Raw genomic sequence first — 20,613 nt, forward strand, 5'->3', positions numbered from 1 at the left:
CAATCGACCTCAAGTAAACTTGCATTCCCAGATGATGTTCGAGTTGTCACCTCATGATGTATATATATGAGACTGTTCACAAAACAAGAACAATCCTGATTACTCTGGTCATCTTTTGACTGTACACAGAGAGCAGGTGATGGCTATCTGTAATCTCCTGTCTTGTAAAAGACTGGTCAAACCGTAGTTCCCATGGCGGTCATCTGAGCTAGAAGGAGATGCAGTGGTTTCGACGACGAAGTGTCGAGGACGAGTGGCCGAAGACGACCCATTTCTTTTGCACGTGGAAGGATCCGATCGCTGTAATTGGACTCGACTCGAGTTAGTCCAACCCATTGGTAATTGATTCGAGGAAACCTCGTTTCCGTTGTGGCTGTCATGATTGATTGATCGATTGGTGATGTAAATCCAACGCCGAAGGCCGATCAGTTACTGGTTCCTGGTACCCGAATCTTGATGCATAAAGAGCGAGCGAGATCACTCAGTTCACAGTTGCTTGCCTTCGCTCCGCTTCTTCCACCCTCCTGTTAGGACGACTCGGCGAGCACGGAGACGGCCGTCGCACTCTGCTGCGGAGTCATTGGATCCTTCTTCTCTTTCTCTCTCTGCGTGTGCGTCTCGGCCGCGGATCCTTCTTCCTGGTTGGTATGCCACCCTGGGCCTTTCTCCGATCCACGTAAGATCCGTTAGGGATCTCGTGATTCCTCTGTGGACTTACTGGACATATGAATCTAATTTGGTTTTGGATGTTAGGTCGATGGATTTATTGAGTGTCAGGCATCGTTAAATTGATTGTTTAGGGTTTCTTTTTCTTGTTTTCTTTTGGATGAATGCTTCCCATGCTATAATGCAGGAATTCTTGTGCCTTTAAGATATCAATTCTGGAAATTTTTCGTTCGTTAGCACCTTTTACCACTTCATCGATCGCTTCGATGACTAGATTGGCAGAACTGTGCCTGACTTACCTTGTTCTTATTTTTAGATGTAATTCTGCAGTGGTTAAGCTTTCTCTGCTCCATTTTTGATACAAGCTACCATCATATTTTTCAGTTCTACAAGACCCAAGGGGCTTGCAGTTTCATGATTGTCTATTTTATCCAAGTATGGATTATTGATGTCAGATAGCTGGAAGTGGTCATGAGCCGCCTCGATCATACAATGCCCAAATTCTTACACATGTTGCTTCTCATACAGATTCTTGTTCTAGTGAGCAATTTCTTGTGGTTGTTGTCATGTAGTTCTTGCATCATGCGGACAAGTGATTCCTGATTGCATCATGTCTTAAATAATAACATTGGAGATTTTTCCAATATATTAGTTTTATTTAGCTTTGCCACACTTTATCTAGTAAATTAACATGATAATGGCAAAATGTTTCTTGGAGAACTTCTTGTATCTTGTTTCTTGTGTGCAATTATCGGGTTACTGTTAGGTGACATCTATGCAAGTTAGTTCAACAATTGTATGCTGTTCACTAGGTAGGCTGCTTTAGGGTGGCCTGGCTGACCAAGACTCGTGAAGAAAGAAAGGCTTTCGAAGGTATGATTTGAGATACTGAAGCTATTATGTTGAAGTCTATGCGATTTTTTGCAGTTACTCTGTTGTGCTTATACTTGTATTCTTACCGCATACAATGATCTGGTTCAGTTAACTTTTTTGTTAATCCTTCTCATTACTTCTTAATCTTTATGCTTTAGTAGCACATAGAAAAAATTGCTTGTGAAGTTCTGGAATTAAGCTATATTAGAGTTTTACAATCAAGAACAAATTGGATTCAGTTTTAATTGAAAGTTCCAAGCTAGTGAAAGCGAGAATGTTTGTTGAAGCAATTTAATCTGTTCACTGTTCCAAAATGCAGTTAAACAAGTTCATATAAGTCACAGATAGCTCATATAATAAATATGCAGCAGCATCATTCCATATGCCACATTATGTTAAGTTTGCAGTAGCATGTATGGCCCAGGTTGAGATAGTTGAGACTTTACGGCTTTATTGTTGTTGTATGTGTATCCCAGGTTGATGGAACATGCATTTTTATGTGTGAATTACAGCAACACAAAATTTAATATATATTTGTGAATTTAATATTTAATTTGGTTCCAGAATATCTGGTTCTTTGTTAGAAATCATGACTGATTTTGAATTGTAAGGACATTGCAATTGTCCTTTCTATATCCTCAGTTGAGGATGGCAACTTTAAAACAGTCCTTTCCACAAACGAATAGCATCCATAGCCAATTTGAAGGGGATATTGGAAAAGATTATTCTTAAGAATTGCACCTGTCATAATCATGTTTATGATCTAAAGTAAATGGGATCTTGATGGATATTTGGATTAGGTTTGTCACTAGTTTTCTTATATCTTTACTGGAGATGTGTTAGTAGGGATCAGGATGGATAAAAAAATCAATCATAATGATTCATTTAATATCACTCAATGCTACTTTCCTGCTAGAAAATGTGGCACGCAACATTCATTGGATTCACCAGTTTGTGAGCTCGAGTTGGAAGATTTTCACGAATAAAATTATCCAAGCTGCCTTAAGTTGTAGATGTACTTCAAGATCATTTTGTTTGTCCCTTAAAAGAGATAGCCCCAAAAGTTCTTAGTTTATATTTTATAAATCGTATGCGAAGACATTTGACAATGATAAATTCTTTAAAAGCTCATTTTATTAAAAAAACAACCATCTGACAATCATTTGTCATGTTTTTCCTTGAAATTTTGAAATTTGAACACAAAAATTTTCAAGATCTGCAGCTTTTTACTCTTCCTAAAGGAATTTGTCACATAGCTTTTTCCACAAGCAGCCATCCTTTTGGTTCCAAAACTAGGCTTTTGTTAAATCATAGTTGGAAGCATTTCAGATGAAGCTGCTAATCCATCCAAGTCTCTGCATTACATGCTTAATCCCTTTCACCACGCTAAGATCAGAAAATACAAGAAAAGAGTATGTAAATGACTGTCCCTGTACATGTCCAAGGATGTTATAGCAATAAGTTCCTTGCATATCTAAATAGAATGGGAAGCCATTTCTCACCCTGTAATATCATTTCATATGTTTTATCTTTTCCTTTTTTCTCTAGCTTTTATTAGAAATATTTCATTTCAATATCGTCTTGCATGTCACGTAATTGTTGGATTGCCTCCTCTAGATGTCCGTTGACACTGAAACACCAAAAGTCGTTCCTAGCAGTGAGAACGATTTGTCATCAACATCTGCAAGTGGTTTGACCTGGAAGGACACTCTAATCAGCTTCAGACAGCAAGCATCAATATATGGTGTAGCTGCTGGCTATTGTGTTTCTGCATCCCTCCTGTCCATAATCAACAAATGGGCAGTCATGAAGTTTCCCTACCCAGGTGCTTTGACAGCCTTACAATACTTAACCAGTGCATTTGGTGTTCTGGTTTGTGGGTGGTTAAGGCTTGTGGATCATGACAGTCTTGACCTCATTACCATGTGGAAGTTCTTACCAGCCGCAGTCATCTTTTACCTGTCCCTCTTCACAAACAGTGAGCTCCTCCTCCATGCCAATGTTGACACTTTTATCGTGTTCCGTTCTGCCGTTCCTGTGTTCGTGGCTGTTGGAGAGACTGTCTTCCTTAACCAGCCATGGCCTTCACCCAGGACATGGATTTCCTTGGCAACTATCTTCGGCGGCAGTGTCATCTATGTTCTCACAGACTACCAGTTCACAATTACTGCCTACGCTTGGGCTGTGGCGTATCTGGTGAGCATGTCGATAGATTTTGTGTACATAAAGCATGTTGTCATGACCATTGGGCTCAACACATGGGGCTTGGTGTTGTACAACAATTTGGAGGCTTTGATGCTCTTCCCCTTGGAGCTACTCATAATGGGAGAGCTGAAGAAGATTAAGCATGACATCTCCGACGAATCGAACTGGTATTCTTTCAGTGTGGTTTTGCCGGTGGCTGTGTCATGCTTGTTTGGCTTGGCAATATCCTTCTTCGGATTCTCCTGCAGAAGGGCAATCTCTGCGACAGGTTTCACGGTGCTTGGCATAGTGAACAAGCTCCTCACTGTTGTGATAAATCTGGTGATATGGGACAAGCATTCCACCCTGATCGGCACGATAGGTCTGCTGATATGCATGTTTGGAGGTGTCCTCTACCAGCAGTCCACTACCAAGCCTAAGAAGGCAGAGACTGAGCCCAAGTCTCATATCAGAGACGAGGAGCAGCAACAGTTGTTGGAGATGCAAGCTCCTGCAGAAACTGATTCAACCAGGCAGCATATTGTCTCAGTAGATACAAAATAAGATTTTTTTACTATTCATTGAAATCATGTGGGAACTCTCTCACTTTCAACTTTCAACGGCTAGCTTGCCATAATAGAGTTACCGAGAAAGTTGCTTGCAGATGTAGTACATCAGTTGAAGCAGGATATCTACATAGTTTGGGGCTGTGCTCTCATCCAAAGTCAGAAATTGATTGACATAATATGAGAATATATTTTAGCTGAGCTAAATGTTTGTGGACACCCTCAATTTGGTAGACTATAATTGGTTCATTGAATGGTACAACAATGGCAGCAAGCCATCGATTCCAGCTGTCGGTATTTTGATCACCTTCTTGTGGAGAATCGTAGTGCCATTATATGCCTTTTCCTAATATTTCTAATCAAATTTATGGTGTTCTTATATATATATATATATATATATATATATATATATATATATATATATATATATATATATATATATATATATATATTGGAAATTATTGTACTATAGGTAATTGGACAAGGGAGATGGAATACAAACTCCAATACTGATGGTTTGTACGCATGTCTTATCCTTCATCAGGTAAACACCATGGAAAGCATGAAGACTGTCGAGTATCCCTTTATCGCTCATCTTCTTATGTAATTGACCATCAGAGGGTCCTAAAATCTCCCAATTTGATCTCCCAATTTGGTTGCTTACGTTGTATACAAGTGAAATGAAATGGCATGTTATAAGTATTATATACAGAATTTTGACAATTAACCCGGTCAACCGATGTGGTAGACCACTCCCTGGCACTAAAATATGTAGGCAGCAACGGAATGAGAGGCAGTCAAAAGATCATCGCAAACCCTTGAAATCAAAATCTAATCTTCATTATTTACTCTTTGTAAATAAAAAAAAAAAGGATGCTATCGTTGACGCAAGCTGTGCTCATTGCAGAGTCAAGACTGCTCTGAATGCTTTGTGATACTTCTCAAGAGAGCCAAGAGTTAAAAAAAAAAAAAAAAAATTTGTACGACATTTTTATATGCATAAGAGCTTGCTTATAAGCTTTTATGAACGGAAGAAAGGCAATGCCTTGGGAATCAGAAGCTTACTAAATATCTCATTTACGTTTAAATCATTCTAGTCTCAAAATATATTCTCATACCCACAAAAAAAAAGCAATTCTATAGATGATAGTGTCCCTCCTGATATTAAACTTGTATCCATCTGCAACGTGCAGCTACACCACGTCTCTAGATCCATATTTTAGAACTAGAACAAATATATGATTTCAGAATAAACACAAGGGGGTATTTAATAGTTTACCTTCAGCAAGAAATGGCATACGGAGCCAGCGGGATTAATTAGAGGTCGGAATAGAAGAGCCAGGAATTCTGTTTGTTGTTCAAAGCAACAACGGTGACAGTCAAGACTTCAATGGACATATAATACATAAGCATGAGTCTTTTAACAGCTACAAATTGCAAATTTTCATCCCAGCAGCTGCAAGTAGATATATTTTTCCTTTCGGTCGATGTTTTGCTGCTGCAAGCAGCAAGAATATCATCAGTTGCCGCCGCCACCGAACAGATAACCTAGGGAAGAACCACCACCAGGAGCAGCTTGCACCTTCGTGGAAGGCCGATCCTGCATAATGAGCAAGTCAGAAGTAGCTCCAAACAGTATGAGGCATCACAAGAAAACACCCACCACCATTATTCCTAGGCAACTATAGATGAGATGCAGTTGGTTGTACAATGGTTGTGATACTGGCAACTTCTTTGTAAATGCATGAAGAGGAAAAGTCTGGTTTGTCATGGAGGGTGTTTCTACTTGTGAAGGCAAACGCACTAGACCAACTATATTGGCACTTATTCCACAATTATATTTGAATGTCAGAAGGATCAATTTGTAGGATCCCAGAACAACTATATTGGTACCTACTCCATACTTGCAAATTGACAAACTTTTCAAGAAGGAATATTTATGAATAAGACTAACAGCATTTTAATTTAAGTAGTGTTTTAGCATCATCAATATTGCAACACCTAAGCAATTTTATCAATGTTTGTATCTGATCAAATACCTCCAAGAACAGAACATGACTCGATAAAGTTGCTTTCAAATTTAATATCTAGAACTGAATTTCCATTAGGACCTGTCAATTTTGATGAAGGTGAGGACCCAAAGTGGACATACACCAGAAGTGGTCCGCTTGCTTGGTGTATCAAAAGTGAAAGAAGAGAAACTCCACTTCAATGCTAGCTCTTTTCTGAACTTGACTTTAGCTTGGGTGGCTAGTGAATTTCATGAAAGTTGAATAAACAAGGATTATAAGGAAGGCATGGTTCAATTTTCTAGATGAATACAAATGAATTTGTTAACTTGGTCGATTTTATTTTTGCTTTTTCACAGTGACATAATAATCATTTCACCAACTGAATCAGGTCCAAAGTTAGACGTAAAACAGAAACCAAGGTGCTGGGGGCATAGGCAAATGTAACGACTTGAGCCAGTGAGATTATACCGTGATGAAATTGCCAGTGTTCTGCCCATCTGCCCGATGGTAGTTGTTTGCTAGGTTCCCTTGGATACCTGCAGGAATTTGCTTGCTGTTGTCAACTGGTGGTGGTGGAGATGGTTTCTGAGCTGGAGCAGCAGTCTCTCCCACAGATTTGGGAGCCTCTCCACTACCAAATAGGTAGCCCAGAGAACTCTGACCACCTCCGCTGCTTACTCCACGACCCATTCTTTACTTGACAAGCTGCCAATTTTGAGAAGCCACAAGTGTTGAAAAATAAAAGTACATTAACAGGAAGACAAATCAAAATAGCAATAAATTTGACAAACCATAAATAATTCAGCAGGGAGACACCCTAATGTTGATGATATGCAGATGTCCAAGCGTTCAAATAGTTCCACAAGATAAACTTAATTGCTCAGCAGCACTCAAACTCCTTAATTGGATAGGTCTTTCCAGTATACAATTATAGAGGACAAACAAAAAACATGTGACAGATTTGCTCTTTTTGTTCATGCATGTGGACAAAGATAGTTTCCTTAGGTGACCATAACCTTAAGTGGCTTATTTTGGCCTCAAATACCATGGTCGAATAATTTCACGAGTGATGAATCAATTAATTTAGCCAACAATTTCAAATAACAGTTTTTATACATGATCTACAACTTTGATCCTACTGTATCCATTGGCAGTCACGATTAAAGTGGATTCGACAATAACATTAATAACAAACTTTTAACATGAAGTGGCATAGGGCTGACCCAAACCCTAACTTGCCCAACTCTAATGGAGATTTATCATCTATGTGTGGCCTAGGGCAAAACTGGCTTGTTCTAGCATTTTCAATAGCCATTATAGGCATACTAAAATGCCACAACGACGCCTTCATTGTAAGATTAGCTATTTTAGTCCTATAAATATATATAAAAGAGACAAATGCTTTGGTTTGATGACAGACTAAATCATCATCTTTCTCTCTTGTTTTCTATTTTCTCTTTGGAGATATTAATTCCCACTAGTAGTCAAATGATTGGCGGATATGTGTGCGTGGATAACAAGTTTTGCAATGTTGCATCGACTTTGGGTGCACCAAGAAGTTTTTGAATACTAAAATTTAAATATACAAGGCTTATAGGGCATGAAGGTGACCATCATTTAGAACAAATCATGAAGTCCAAGACGGTCTAAGCCATATTGCAAGGCTCACTCAACACAAACAGTTCTAAAAAGAATATTAAAGAACAGATATAAAATTCTGACATACCATTCACTAATATCCAAATAACTGAAAACTCCTGTGTCCTATTAGCTAAAAGAGTAGGACGTTATTGATCAAAGACGATCTGAACACCATTCAACCCTGTTTGGCCAAGCAAAGCCTAAATTCCAGCGACCCACTCTCCTCAATCCAAGTCCTAATAGGACTCGAACTAGAGCAGCCACCATGCAAGAGAGGTGCGGCAAGAAAATCCTATCTGTGCACGCCCTACAAGGAAAGTCCTTAAACCCTAAGGACTTAGGGCAATCCTCATCCTATAAAAAAAGGGTGTGCTCCTATCGTAAAGTAACCAAAGTAGTCCCCAGCAAGCCCGGTCGGCTCTAGTTATTCCAGCCTTATAATAGAAAAGAGAAGAGAGGAGAAGAGAGAAGGGAAGAATTCTGCATGATGCAACCCATCCATCCCACCGCAGCCTCTTACTCAAGTTCTAGTAACTAAAGATTCCCGTCAAAAGCTTTGCCTAGTTGCTGCAAGTACCCAAAGCCTGCTGCCTACTGTCCAAACCCTAGGAGGAGGCTCCAGTAGCGAAAGAGGAGACCAAAACTGACAACGATACACAAACTAGTGAGAGCACCCAAGTGTTGTCTAAAGATTACTTGCATTCATATGTATATATAAGCTTTCTATCATGTTTTTATTTCATTATTTCAAGTCTTGTGGTTAGTACTTTGACTTTACAAACAATAAAGGTTTTTTCTTTCAGTTTTACGCTTGGGCTTTCTACATTAGTTCTCTCCTATGTCAAAATTTCCATCCAAAAGGTGTTATCAAGTCAACGGATTATTGAACCCAAACCCCATACAGTTCAGGTGGTATCAAAAAAACGATCTTCTGGATGGTGACAACGAGACAAGGACACGAAGAATCGAGCGAAGAACTATAGAAGTTGGAGTTCATGCTATAATCACCCAAAAGAAGAAACACAGACAGGATGGCAACCAACAACCCAACGACATTGGCTGACCTCACTGCCCAAATGACAATATTAACCTAGTAGATGGAGATTGTCATGAGCTAGATGGATATCTAAACCAATCCCACAATGAGGAATGATCGCATGAAGAACATCATAGCAAAGAAGAGAGAGATGTCTCCATCCAAGATACGCAGCCACAAGAAGATGTTGCCGAACAGAACATTCCAACAAGGACCCAACCCTTTCGTGTCACATCGACATACCCTCAATGCTAAGGTATTACCCTCACATCGACATACCCCCAATCCCACAGTGATGAATGATCACATGAAGAACATCATAGCAAAGAAGAGAGATGTCTCCATCCAAGATACACAGCCACAAGAAGTTGTTGCTGAACAGAACATTCCAACAAGGACCCAACCCTTTCATGTCACATCGACATACCCTCAATGCTAAGGTATTAGACTCATGGATAGATCAACTTGATACTTATTTTGATCAATATGACTACAACAGCAAGGATAGGGTAATGCTTGCATGACTCAAGTTGACCGGACACGCACTCATATGGAGGAAAGCCTATCTTCGAACCAAAAATGAAGAAGACATGCCATGGACACGATTCAAAATACTCACATAAGAAGAATTCTACCCAAAAGAATATCTCGAAGAAAGATAGAGGATGTGGCTTTACCTACACCAAAGGATCAATCCGTGCAAGAATACACCACCAAGTTCCAACAACAAGCAATGGCACTCGAAATTTCTTTCAACGACCACTCAATGATAATGGAATACACTGTTGGCCTCCATGCCCAGATAAACACAGAACTGAGCCTTCTCAAAACTCACAACATCACAACGACGAGTGTGATGGCAATGACAATTGAGAAAAAGAATTGAACCTGCATCGAGAAGAACACGGGGAAAGCAAAAGGGAAGTACCCAAAAGCCAAAAAGAATCCTGAGAGTGACAAAACCTCATCTTCTTCCAAAAGACATGATTTGTTTTGCGATCATTGTAAAATTGCAGGATATACACAAGAGAAGTGTTGAAAGGTTCACCCCAAACTCCTTTGGAAGAAGTGGAAGACAAGCAATCAAAATCGACGTACAATGATCACAATAGTGGAAGACTAGCTCCGATTTCACACCTGAATCTGAGTTCATCGTTCATGGCTAAACCAAAGGTTATAAATTCGAATCTAACACCCGATCCAAAAATTCAAGAAGAATTGCTCAATCTTAAGATCCGAGTGAAACAAAAGGTCATTAATGCAATCGTCAACACTAGAAGCCAAACGAATCTCATCTCAACAAGCTTAGTGCAAAAACTTAGACTCGAGACCACTCCTCATTCGAAGGCATATCCGTTGGGGTGGATCCATAAAGACGTCGAGATGAGGATAGATTACCAATGCACATTCAAATTTACAATCACCAACAAGTACATCGACGAGGTGACAACTGAGGTGGTGCCCCTTGACATATGTCATCATTTTCTAAAGTCCATACTTATAGGACTGAAAGGCCATCTACTACTATCGATCGCAACAATATATGTTCCAATAGGACGAAAAGAAGTTCATCGTAAAAAAGGATCGAAGTGGACAACCAATCGACCTAGTGACGATTACCCAAGCAAAGAGGATGGTGAACGCATGCGGAAAGTTTGTGCTCTTGCTCATCCGATTGATTATAATAGCAACACAAGCATTAGCCTTGGCATTGACCTATAACACCATAGAAGATAAAGGCCTACGGTAGCTCATCAACAAGTATCAAAACCTTTTTTAAGAATGCAACATCTTTCCCCATGATGTACAATGGGGCATGAAATCTAGATTATCTCTAATGCCCCTTTGTCGAATCTTAGCATATACATGGCTTGGTTCGTACGAGATTGCCTCCTTTGCATTACTTCAAAACCGATCAATTGAAAATTAGGATTGTACACTTTGTTGCCCGTTCTGTCACAACCATGGGAGAGCATATCCATGGACTTCTTAAGAGATCTACCTATAATGAAACGAGGACACAACTATCTATTTACGGTAGTCAAATAGTTCTAAAAAATGGTGATACTTATGTCTTGCAAGAAAACAATCACCGTAGAAGTAGCCCAATTATTCTTCCAACACATGTGGACACGCTTCGACCTTTCAAGTTCCATCATGTGCAACCATAACGAGCATTTCTTGAGCAACTTTTGGAGTTCACTCTGGATCTAATGGACACCAAATTGAAGAAGAGCACACCTTTCCATCTGCAAACTGATGGCCAAACCGAAGTAGTGAACCACACCATGGTTCATCTCCTTCGAGGATACAACTACTGACGTCCGAAAACAAGGAATGAAAGCCTATTGTACTTATAGTTTGCTTTCAACCAAGCAACACATAGTTCTACCAACAAATCACCATACAAAATATGCTTGGGTTATTTATCTCAAAGTCCTTTTGATCTAAATTTATGATCAATTCAAGAACATTCACAAGGTGCATGAAGTGGTTGGGAAGCAACTCCAATAAAGCCAACAGAAATACAAAGAACAACACAATCACCATCGTGTCGAAGGACAATTCTATGAAAGAGACCTCATATGGCTACACCATGGGAAAAAACAACTCAAAAGAGATAAAAAGAAGCTAAAGCACATCTGATATGGACCATTAAAGTCCTGAGGCGAATTGAAGACAATGCATGTCAACTCGAGTTACTGCCCTACATAGTGATATATTCAATTGTGAACATCGAGAACTTAAAGTTGTTCGAGCCTTCTATGTAAGACGATGAGCCGAACAAAACGCTATCATCTATCAAAAACTTAATGGCTGACCAAGAGAAACCCCTTGAAAAAAATAGTATCGTCGAGAAGAAATCCACAACAACCCGACAAGGCATCAAAATCGTCTGTCGAATTGGATGCAAAGGGTAGAAAACAAGTGCAACAAGACAGTTCACCAAAGCTACTAAAGTTGAGTTTCAATGCAAGATTCAACAAGACATGAATAGCCTAATTAGGGGAGTCATGATCAAGGATGATCTTAATGCCATTTTACCATGTTTGGCCAAGTGAAGCACAAATTCCAATAACCCACTCACCTCAATCCAAGTTCTAAAGGACTCGAATTAGGGCAGGCCTTACCCAAATAAGGGCAGCCACCAAGCAAAGGGGGTGCAGCAACCCTACAAGAAAAATCCTAACTGTGCACACCCTATAAGAAAAGTCCTTAATAAGGACTTAGGGCACCCCTCCCCATATAAAACAAAGAGTGTGCCTCCATCTAAAGAAGGCCAAATAAGTCCCCAACAAGAGCCCAGCTGGCCCTAACTATTACAGCTTTAGAATAGAGAGAGAAGAGAGAAGAAGAGAAAACGGAAGAATTCTACACAATGCAGCCTATCATTCCCCATGCAGAAGAATTCGAGATCCAAATCTGATCTCCATTTTAGATCCTCAACGTCAATATAATAGGCCATCACCTGCTAAAGTTGCTTCCATTTTCCTTGTGCAGATCATACTAAAATATTTGGAAAAGCATGCACCACGTATTTCATATCTCATAACAGTACTTTGGTACATCAATTATCCATCAGAAATACTGGCGGCATCGAAATGCCCAAAAATACCATATATCTAGATGACAAAAATTCAAACACGGCTTCAACGATAACATATTTGTCACCTTAACCCAATAAATGGTTTCCAGTCATTTTCCATTAATTGTCGCTCCAACATCCTAGAAACTCCTAATAACCACGTCACCAAGAACACAACTAGGAAAACAAATGTGAAATAAAGGAAAAACAATTATAAAAAGAAATGAGAACCCCGCAGTACGGCCCCCAATTCCCATGCCGAATCAACCAACGGAGAAGGCAAAATCAAAGATCCACCGCCAAAAACCATGTGATTTGCTAGAAATGCCTCAACGGAGCGTTAGATCGGAGAGAAGAAAGACCAGGACGACCGCGGACGATCCCAAGGGGTCGCGATAAGCACAGGGAAGCTAAAAAGCAATGATCCCGACGCTATTCCAAAGGCAATCAAGACACTAGTGCAGTAACAACGCAGAAAAACAGGACATTAAAGAGACAGAAGCGCATGTCTAAGGCTAGGGTTTCGCACCTCCCGCTTCCTCTGTGCGCTCCGAGAGGCGATGCGAAGCTCGCAAAGCGAGAGAAAGAGGGAAGGGGGATTTAAAGCGGAAAGCGAATCGAATTCTCCCCCTTTTTTCCCGCTATTTATAGATGGAATGAAAACAAAAATTTGTGGCGAGGGATAAATAAACGAAAAGTTTGGTAATGCTGCACTGACCCAACGTCATACCAGATGACGCATTCATAAGCCCTTTCGTAGGTCCCACTCGAGTCTTGTGCGATCTACGCATCCACAGCAGACGAGTGTCCGTTCGGGTCGAATAGTTTTTGCGATGCTTCGGAATAAATCAACGATGGTGAGGTGGGACCCATATCGACCTGCTCTACGTACCCGCTAACATGAACATACGAAAAAGTCATGGGCCTCACAGGTGGGTTACACGCAAACACCGGACGTTACCAATCATCATACGAGTGAAGGAGTGGGTACTGAACAAGCAGGTGACACTGGGAGCGGATCAAGTCCCAGGGTCCCACACGGGGGGATACGCCCTCGCGCAAAAAAAGCGCTCCCCACGCTGTACCCGTCAACATCCAACCGTTCGTTTGGTCCCGGGACGTGATCGAGGAGCATCTGACGGTGACGCCATTGTTCTCATTCTGGTACCCACGCGACCGGACGGATCTGATCGCTCTGATCAGGGCGTGCAAACGCGCGGGGACCAGATGCTCGTCGGTCGGGTTAGACTCGACCTGACCGTGGTTTACCGGCACCATAGTCCAGTTATGACCTCATCCACTTTTCGGCGGCTCATTCTAAATGTCCCATTTCTCCCCAAATATTGCACGGATCGATACCTCTGCATGATGAGGACGGTAATTAGATGATAGAAAAAGAACAATCCTACGACAATGACGATAATTAAGATGAAAAAAAAATCAATCTAAAGCATGCGAGAGACTCGATGATTTGAAGTTATAATTAAACCCGAAATGTCGATTCGATGGATTCATTCGAGGGGTTTGTTCAACTTCTGTATTGTTTGATAAGAAGGTATCAACTGTGATTGATACTAAAGAAAGAGGTCATATTAAAATGTCATTCTTGGGCGTAATTGGAACTATGAAAAGTTTGGTCAATGTATGATGAGGCTGGTGTCACATCCATAGTTCATAGTTGTGACATTATGTTGATAAGGACATGATAACCAGAAGCAATAGGAAAGGGCAAACATGAGGACCAGGATGATGATGGTTAAGGAATGTAATGTACTATTTCTTGTAGATATGCTTTCGGTTGACATGGAGTTGGAGAGGAAGAAGACATGCTACCAAACTTCCTGTTCAATCTGAGCTGTGAATGGAACAAATCATGCCAACTGAATCTTTCGGACCACAAAGAACAGATGGCCTTTTCAATTAAACCCTGAAACCAGATTGAGTATTATCCACACAAACAAAGGGATCTTCCAATGGTGATAGGGCTGAAAGAAGAATTATCACATGCCATCAACCTTTTTCATCATAGAAGTTTTCATGCCTTTCTCATGTATCAACTTCACCACCTAACGCATAATGTGAGGAAATATGTTAAAGGACTACAAATAGGTGTGAGCAGGTGTACAGACAAGAACATAAGATGCCTGATTGCCATTGCCGTCACGATTCAAGGAGTCCAAGTTGTTGGAACACTTTGGACTGTGCCTTTTGTCAAAGCATGTGATGGATGTCTTGTTTGATTTAGGCAATCGGCTGCAGCAATGGTGATTGGACGATTCACTGGGTCGGACTCGAGGGGATGGATGATATCTCCACCAAGAGCTTGTGCAGTGCTTGTGGCTTTGAGAAGAAGGGTGAGTGATCGGAGCCTTTCAGCCGGAAAACCTTCTCTGGTGGATTGACACCACACAGGCTCTGCTGTAGAGAAATGGGTATTGCATTGTCCTCGGTGGTTTCTATGTAAAATCTCCTTACTGAACCATAATTCTTGTCCGTGAGTGAGAGTTTCTCCAACACTGGAGCAAAGGGAATAGACCTCATGGCCACCAAAGCCAATGCCACATCCTACAGAACCAAAAGAGAGAAATTGAGTAAATGAAGGTAAGCACAAATAACAAAAGATTAAATGTGTAGTTAGTCTCGAACACCGGTAATAGTATACCTTAGCTGGACTCTGATTAAACAGCAACTCTTTCAGTAGAGACCTGTCCAGATCAATAGCTGTAGGAGGATGGTCTTTTCCATTTGCATACACAAAAACTTGTGCTTGTTGCATCAGATCATTCATACCTGCCTACAGTAGAAATGGAGCTTAGAACTGGCAAGCCAGTTTTCAAAGAAAAAGTAAAAAAAGAAGATTAGGAAATGGTGTTTTGTCAAACATATGTACATGTAGGTTTTATTACTTCTTCATGCTACGTTGGCCATTTGCTCATTCACATGGACTAGACTTTAAAATTTCTAGGGTCTTGTTATGTTTTTACTTCATGCCAAACAAATCAACATTCCAATTCCTGTAAAGATCTTGTTAAAGGTCAAAAATTCATATATCGTTACATACAAAATCGTGCTTATACCAAATTATGAAAAATGGGGTGAAGTGATGCACCTGTCTCAAAAGTCTTGTGACAAAATTCAAATATATGTTTATTTCTACTCTACTTGTCAAATTTATTTCAGGACAAGTTACAAGGACAGATTCAAACCTCTCGTGAAAACATATCAAGAGTATTCTGGCCATTGGTTGGCATTGCTGCACAGAGAAAAATGGCTTTGGCAACTTTAGAAGGGAACATTTCCATCGCATATGACACACAAGCACCACCAAAATCATGCCCTACTAAAATCACCTGAGAAATTTAAAAGTTGTTGAGCTCAAAGAAGCACTTCCAAGATGAGAGACATTGAGATAACACAGTGATTCTACCTTAATAGGAAAACCAGTTTACATGAATAATCAACCAACATGATACATTAAGTTCGGCAAGTTCTATGAACTCATGAACCTATTAATGATGCACTTACACATAAGACAACTTGAGCAAACTATTATGCTACAAATTCTTGAAGTATTTAGCTTATTTTAAGTGATGATAGGAAGTTCATCTGGACACTAGAATATAGTGTCTACAGTAGCCTTAGTAGGCTGGTCAATTGTCACCCAAAAAGATATTACACTGTTTTCATGCAACTGTGTAGCTTACAAAATATTTTCAAAGAACATTATTGCTTGTTCATTTGAGATGTCTGATTAATAAGTACCTATGTCCAACTTAGCAAATTCCTTAAATTCATCACAGACAAGTGAGTAGATGAATTAAAAAGAAAGAACCTATTGCTGCAACTATTTAATAATGAATAAGATAATATCGGAAGGAACCTAGATACAAATGGTGCACTCTGATTATGATCTTAATGATAATCATAGAAAGATTAAGCAGATGTCTTTTCTTGTAATAAGAATGAAAATGAAAATTATTTATAGATGTTCTTAAAAAAGGTAGAAACAAAATTTGGGCATGATGAGAAAAAATGAACCCCTTATAAACTTTAAGAGCTTATTAAGACACAGATGAAAAAAATTCTTTTGAAATAAATAAGCAGAGTACACACCTTGTCTAGATCTCCAAGGGTTTCAAGGAAATCAGTAAGTGGCTTTACATGTTCTGGAAGACTTGTAATTTTATTTGTATCAAAAGAATTAACTCCAGAACCTGTGAGGTCTATAGCACTGACTTTGAATCTACTGTCCTCTAGAAGTGCTATAGTTTTATACCAGCACCAAGCACCAAAGCCACCTCCATGAACGAGAACAAAATGCTTGGTCTCCAAGTTATCAATCTTTAGATCCTGTTTCAGAAAAAGAACTAAGATTAAGTTAAACAATAAAAATATAACGAATTAATGATATTAATATTTTACCATAAATACTATGGGTCTTATTTAAGTGGCTTGGATTGTTTTCATTGCTACATCATTATACATTGATGAGCAAGTTTCCTTGCTGTTTATTCTTTAATAAGAGGCTATGTTAGTGCCTAGTAATTCAAAGGGACTAGTCCTCTGATGATCTTGTCAATAGAAGATGTGACGAATCCATCAGTACTATAACCCAGCCAGCTTATGATAAAAAGGCCAACTAAGTATCTGTAGGCACAATGGGTCAACTAGCTCTGGCAAAGAAAGGTACAGACAGGGATTATACTGTAATATTTTAACATTCTGTAACATAAAGAATAAAGGCAAAGGGAAGGCATGTGACTACCTACTTTCTTTGCATGTTTATTAATAGGCTATAATAAGATGAACATATTAGACAAGTATATGTTAACCAAAACCTGAAGAAATAGGAAAAACTATGAATAGATGGTCATAAATGAAAAAGATCATTGACAAAAGGGAGGACCCTGCAAAAGACCAGAATAATTTATTATCTCTTTTTGTAAAAGAGCACTGTATCAAACAACTAATATAATTTGCTGCCACAAGAAGACCATGTGCTTAACAAAGCTTGTGATATACACAATACTGGCAGTAACCTTCTGAAACTAACAGACCATGTGTTGTTAAAGTATCAGAATCTCTTGCTTAAAAATATACTATTTCACCAGGCTAAGAAAAAGTTTTTCTTCACATTTGTTTTTCTCATATTAAGAAAAACATTCGTTTTAGCTAAATGTTTCCCGTATGCTAAGGCAAACAACAGAGATAGTCTTAGAATCATAACCACAAGGACTTGGTGATGATAGTTTGAAATATGCAACAAACACAAAAGATATTGAAGCTTCATGCTTGATAGAGTGATTAACAGCAGTTTTACTCGACCAAACAATGGATCGGCTGTTCATGGTATTTTGCCAAAGCTCATATGAACTTATCTTTTGTCTTGATCAAGCAAGCATTTGACCAAGATTAAAGATCAACAATGACATTTCTTTTGGAGTTTGCTGACCAGCAATAGAACTAAATTAATAAGGACAGTTATTCAACATCTAATAAAGAAATCATGATGAGGAGGATTGTGCAAATGAGAAGAATGCACTATCTTTGACCAGATAGTTTCAATCTTCAAATAAAAGCAAAAGTCTATTTTGGAATTCAAGCAATTATAACAAGTCAAGTTCCAAACTTTTGATGAGAAAAGTCTTTATTAAGGCTCCACAACTTTTTTCTAGTATGATTATTAGTGAAACCATAAAATTTTCTTTTATAGAATTTTAAATCAATCACTAGGTCTGGAATATTAAATCCTCAACTCCATGTGCCCAAATGTGTGGCATAACTCCTACTCTTCCAAATTGCTATCTTTCCTCAAAGAAAATTACCTCTCATGGTCAAAAAAATCCCAGGTCAAGAAATGTGTGAAAAGAAAACAAGTACAAGCCATGTTCACATCAGAAGTTAATTAATAAACTAATTATTAATTAGTTAAGAGAGATCAAAGAAGGTATTCATCCAATAAAATGGTGGCAAATCCAAGCACAATTGAACATATGCTGCGATTAGAGGTAATACCCTTTCAATGTCCCAAGCATGCCTCGAGTTCCAACTTATTTTTTTATCTTCATAGTCCAATTAGAACAACAAAACACTTAACATAAAATAATTTATCGATTAAAAAATAATACGCCTACCATATCAAATTCAGATACAATCAGAAGAAGAAGAAGAAGAAGAAGAAGACGGCAATTGGGCCAGGTGATGGTGCTGACCTGATTGACGAGCTGCTGGGGCTGCAGGACCGGATCAGCGAGAGACCGCGGCCTCGAGCTCGAGCTCCTAGGCAGACCCTGTTTTTTCTGACCATGGCCAGGATATCTCAGAGACGTCGACCTATCGAAGGGCACGGTCCCGGTGCCGGTGCCGTCGCCGCTGCTCTGCTGCAAGAGGATCGCCGCCGCCAGGGCCTGCTCGTGGGTCAGCAACTCCTCGCCGCGGCCCTTCCTCAACGACCGTGCCTTGCCACTTCGGTCGTTCGAAGCGAGCCCAATCGCCGCCGCCACCTCCGCGGACAGGCCCGGTGGGGGGTTCACCGCCTGCCGGCGGCGCTGCTGCTGCGGCCGTCTCCCCTCCCCGGCATCGGAAAAGCACGAGACAAGAGCTCCCATCGCCTTCGCATGGGAAAAGGATCGAAGAACTAGGGTTCACCAAGACTAAATTCTAGGGTCCTCGTTGTCGGCGTTCCTCCGCCCGCGGCGTCCAGCAGAGAAAACCAACTGTCGCGCCGAAAGGGCGGTGGCTGAATACTTATATAAGAAACGTCACATAGACGTACTCTCCATTGCAAGTTAATTATCTGAAATGAGACGGCAAACACTGATCTGAAGGTTAAGACGACATCTCAGCAACACGTGGACGGTGACGATCTTCTCCTGCTGCGAACTTTATGCGGACAAATGAAGGGTAGGTTTTCTTCTCGGTAAAAGCGAGGACGCGGCGAGTAAACTAAAATGAAGACACAAATTTCCCACCATCGTCTTCTACGCCCCGTGAAATAAGTCAATCTTGTGCTTTTGGGTCCCACATTTTCCCGTGGCCACCTGGAGGGTACATTTCGAGCTTAAGAAGCCCTACGCGAATCTCACCGTGGAGATCAGCTATTGCGTTCACCGCAGCAAACTTCACCAAGAAACTAATAGCTATTTGACACGTGTTGTACTTGTAGGTAGCACATGCATATGCCAATCTCGAGTTAAAAAAACCCAAAAAATTAAGTGAAATATATATGTATAGATATGTTAAAAAAACCTCGGAAATATATTGACAAATCAAGAAAAAAATTTATTTGAGGATTAATTATGTATTTCATGATGGACAAACGAATAAGAACAAACTAGTTTTACTAAAACATCTCATAAATTATCTCATGTAACACTTAATATTTCTATTCTTATATTTTTAAGGGTTACATTAGGATCCCTATAACTATGAAAATGAAACATTTAATATCGTTTCAATTTATGTCATCAATTTTGTTAATGAAAATATCATATTATTTATCACTAAGTACGTACTGATTTTACCTTACTTCAATTTATCATTGAGTACGTGTAATATTTTCATTAACAAAATTGATGATGTAAGAAAAACATGATTAGATGTTTTTACTTTCGTAAGTATAGAAATCTTAATATAATATTTAAAAATATAATGATCGAAATACTAAATATAATTAATTATAAAAAATATATATAATTAACTTTTAAAAACTAACATAAGTGCCAAGTAAAAATAGGCATATGGTTATTAACATCATGTTCTGATGTTATTGCTCTCCTTTCATGTCATTCTAAGCAGACTGCTGAGATTCCCCACCTTATTCCACCTACTAATCCTTTAATATCATTTCATGCTCTGTTTTGGTGTGTATGTGTGGGTGTGGAGGAAGGAGCATTGAGAACTTTTGGATTGCCGACTTTGGGAATTGAGTGGCAAAATGTGAGTGAAGCTTGACTTGTCATCACACCAAATTTTGACTTTGGCATTAAAACATACCCACATAACTCATTGAGCAGCTTGAATTTTCTACATAAAACAAAATGCATGACA

General features: G+C 39.5%; 3 protein-coding genes across 14 annotated transcripts; 1 reads left to right on the top strand and 2 right to left on the bottom strand.

Moving 5' to 3' along the window:
• The first annotated feature begins 481 nt into the window (after positions 1–481).
• On the top strand, positions 482–4,595 carry LOC103989231 (GDP-mannose transporter GONST3-like). 12 transcript variants are annotated; one of them, XM_065154482.1, is made up of 4 exons: positions 483–645; positions 1,051–1,206; positions 1,479–1,539; positions 3,157–4,595. In XM_065154482.1, exon 4 carries the CDS (start codon positions 3,157–3,159, stop codon positions 4,285–4,287), a length of 1,131 nt encoding a protein of 376 aa, XP_065010554.1. In that variant the 5' UTR covers positions 483–645; positions 1,051–1,206; positions 1,479–1,539; the 3' UTR covers positions 4,288–4,595. The 12 variants fall into 12 exon arrangements, with proteins under 12 accessions (XP_065010555.1, XP_065010554.1, XP_065010557.1 ...); XM_065154485.1 differs by having other exon boundaries at positions 483–641; XM_065154490.1 differs by having other exon boundaries at positions 484–645; positions 3,198–4,595.
• A 974-nt stretch (positions 4,596–5,569) lies between these two features.
• Positions 5,570–13,207, bottom strand: LOC135580956 (protein SPIRAL1-like 3). The gene is made up of 3 exons (XM_065154411.1): positions 13,094–13,207; positions 6,770–7,006; positions 5,570–5,889 (listed from the first exon to the last, which is right to left on the bottom strand). The coding sequence occupies exons 2-3, from the start codon at positions 6,989–6,991 to the stop codon at positions 5,809–5,811; spliced, it is 303 nt and encodes a 100-aa protein (XP_065010483.1). The 5' UTR covers positions 6,992–7,006; positions 13,094–13,207; the 3' UTR covers positions 5,570–5,808.
• Positions 13,208–14,550: 1,343 nt separating this feature from the next.
• Positions 14,551–19,289, bottom strand: LOC135640151 (putative methylesterase 11, chloroplastic). Its single transcript, XM_065154329.1, has 5 exons — positions 18,777–19,289; positions 16,678–16,914; positions 15,771–15,914; positions 15,227–15,358; positions 14,551–15,129 (listed from the first exon to the last, which is right to left on the bottom strand). The coding sequence occupies exons 1-5, from the start codon at positions 19,170–19,172 to the stop codon at positions 14,842–14,844; spliced, it is 1,197 nt and encodes a 398-aa protein (XP_065010401.1). The 5' UTR covers positions 19,173–19,289; the 3' UTR covers positions 14,551–14,841.
• Between the last annotated feature and the right edge of the window lie 1,324 nt (positions 19,290–20,613).

This window comes from Musa acuminata, chromosome BXJ3-6 (assembly GCF_036884655.1).
Source record: "Musa acuminata AAA Group cultivar baxijiao chromosome BXJ3-6, Cavendish_Baxijiao_AAA, whole genome shotgun sequence".
NCBI lineage: Eukaryota > Viridiplantae > Streptophyta > Magnoliopsida > Zingiberales > Musaceae > Musa > Musa acuminata.

Coding starts and splice junctions, on each gene's coding strand:
- LOC135640151 (XM_065154329.1), bottom strand. CDS start 19,172: ATGGGAGCTCTTGTCTCGTGCTTTTCCGATGCCGGGGAGGGGAGACGG. Junction 16,915..18,776: donor CCCAGCAGCTCGTCAATCAG/GTCAGCACCATC, acceptor TTTCTGAAACAG/GATCTAAAGATTGATAACTT. Junction 15,915..16,677: donor CCCTTGGAGATCTAGACAAG/GTGTGTACTCTG, acceptor TAAATTTCTCAG/GTGATTTTAGTAGGGCATGA.
- LOC135580956 (XM_065154411.1), bottom strand. CDS start 6,991: ATGGGTCGTGGAGTAAGCAGCGGAGGTGGTCAGAGTTCTCTGGGCTAC. Junction 5,890..6,769: donor ACACTGGCAATTTCATCACG/GTATAATCTCAC, acceptor CTCATTATGCAG/GATCGGCCTTCCACGAAGGT.
- LOC103989231 (XM_065154483.1), top strand. CDS start 3,157: ATGTCCGTTGACACTGAAACACCAAAAGTCGTTCCTAGCAGTGAGAAC.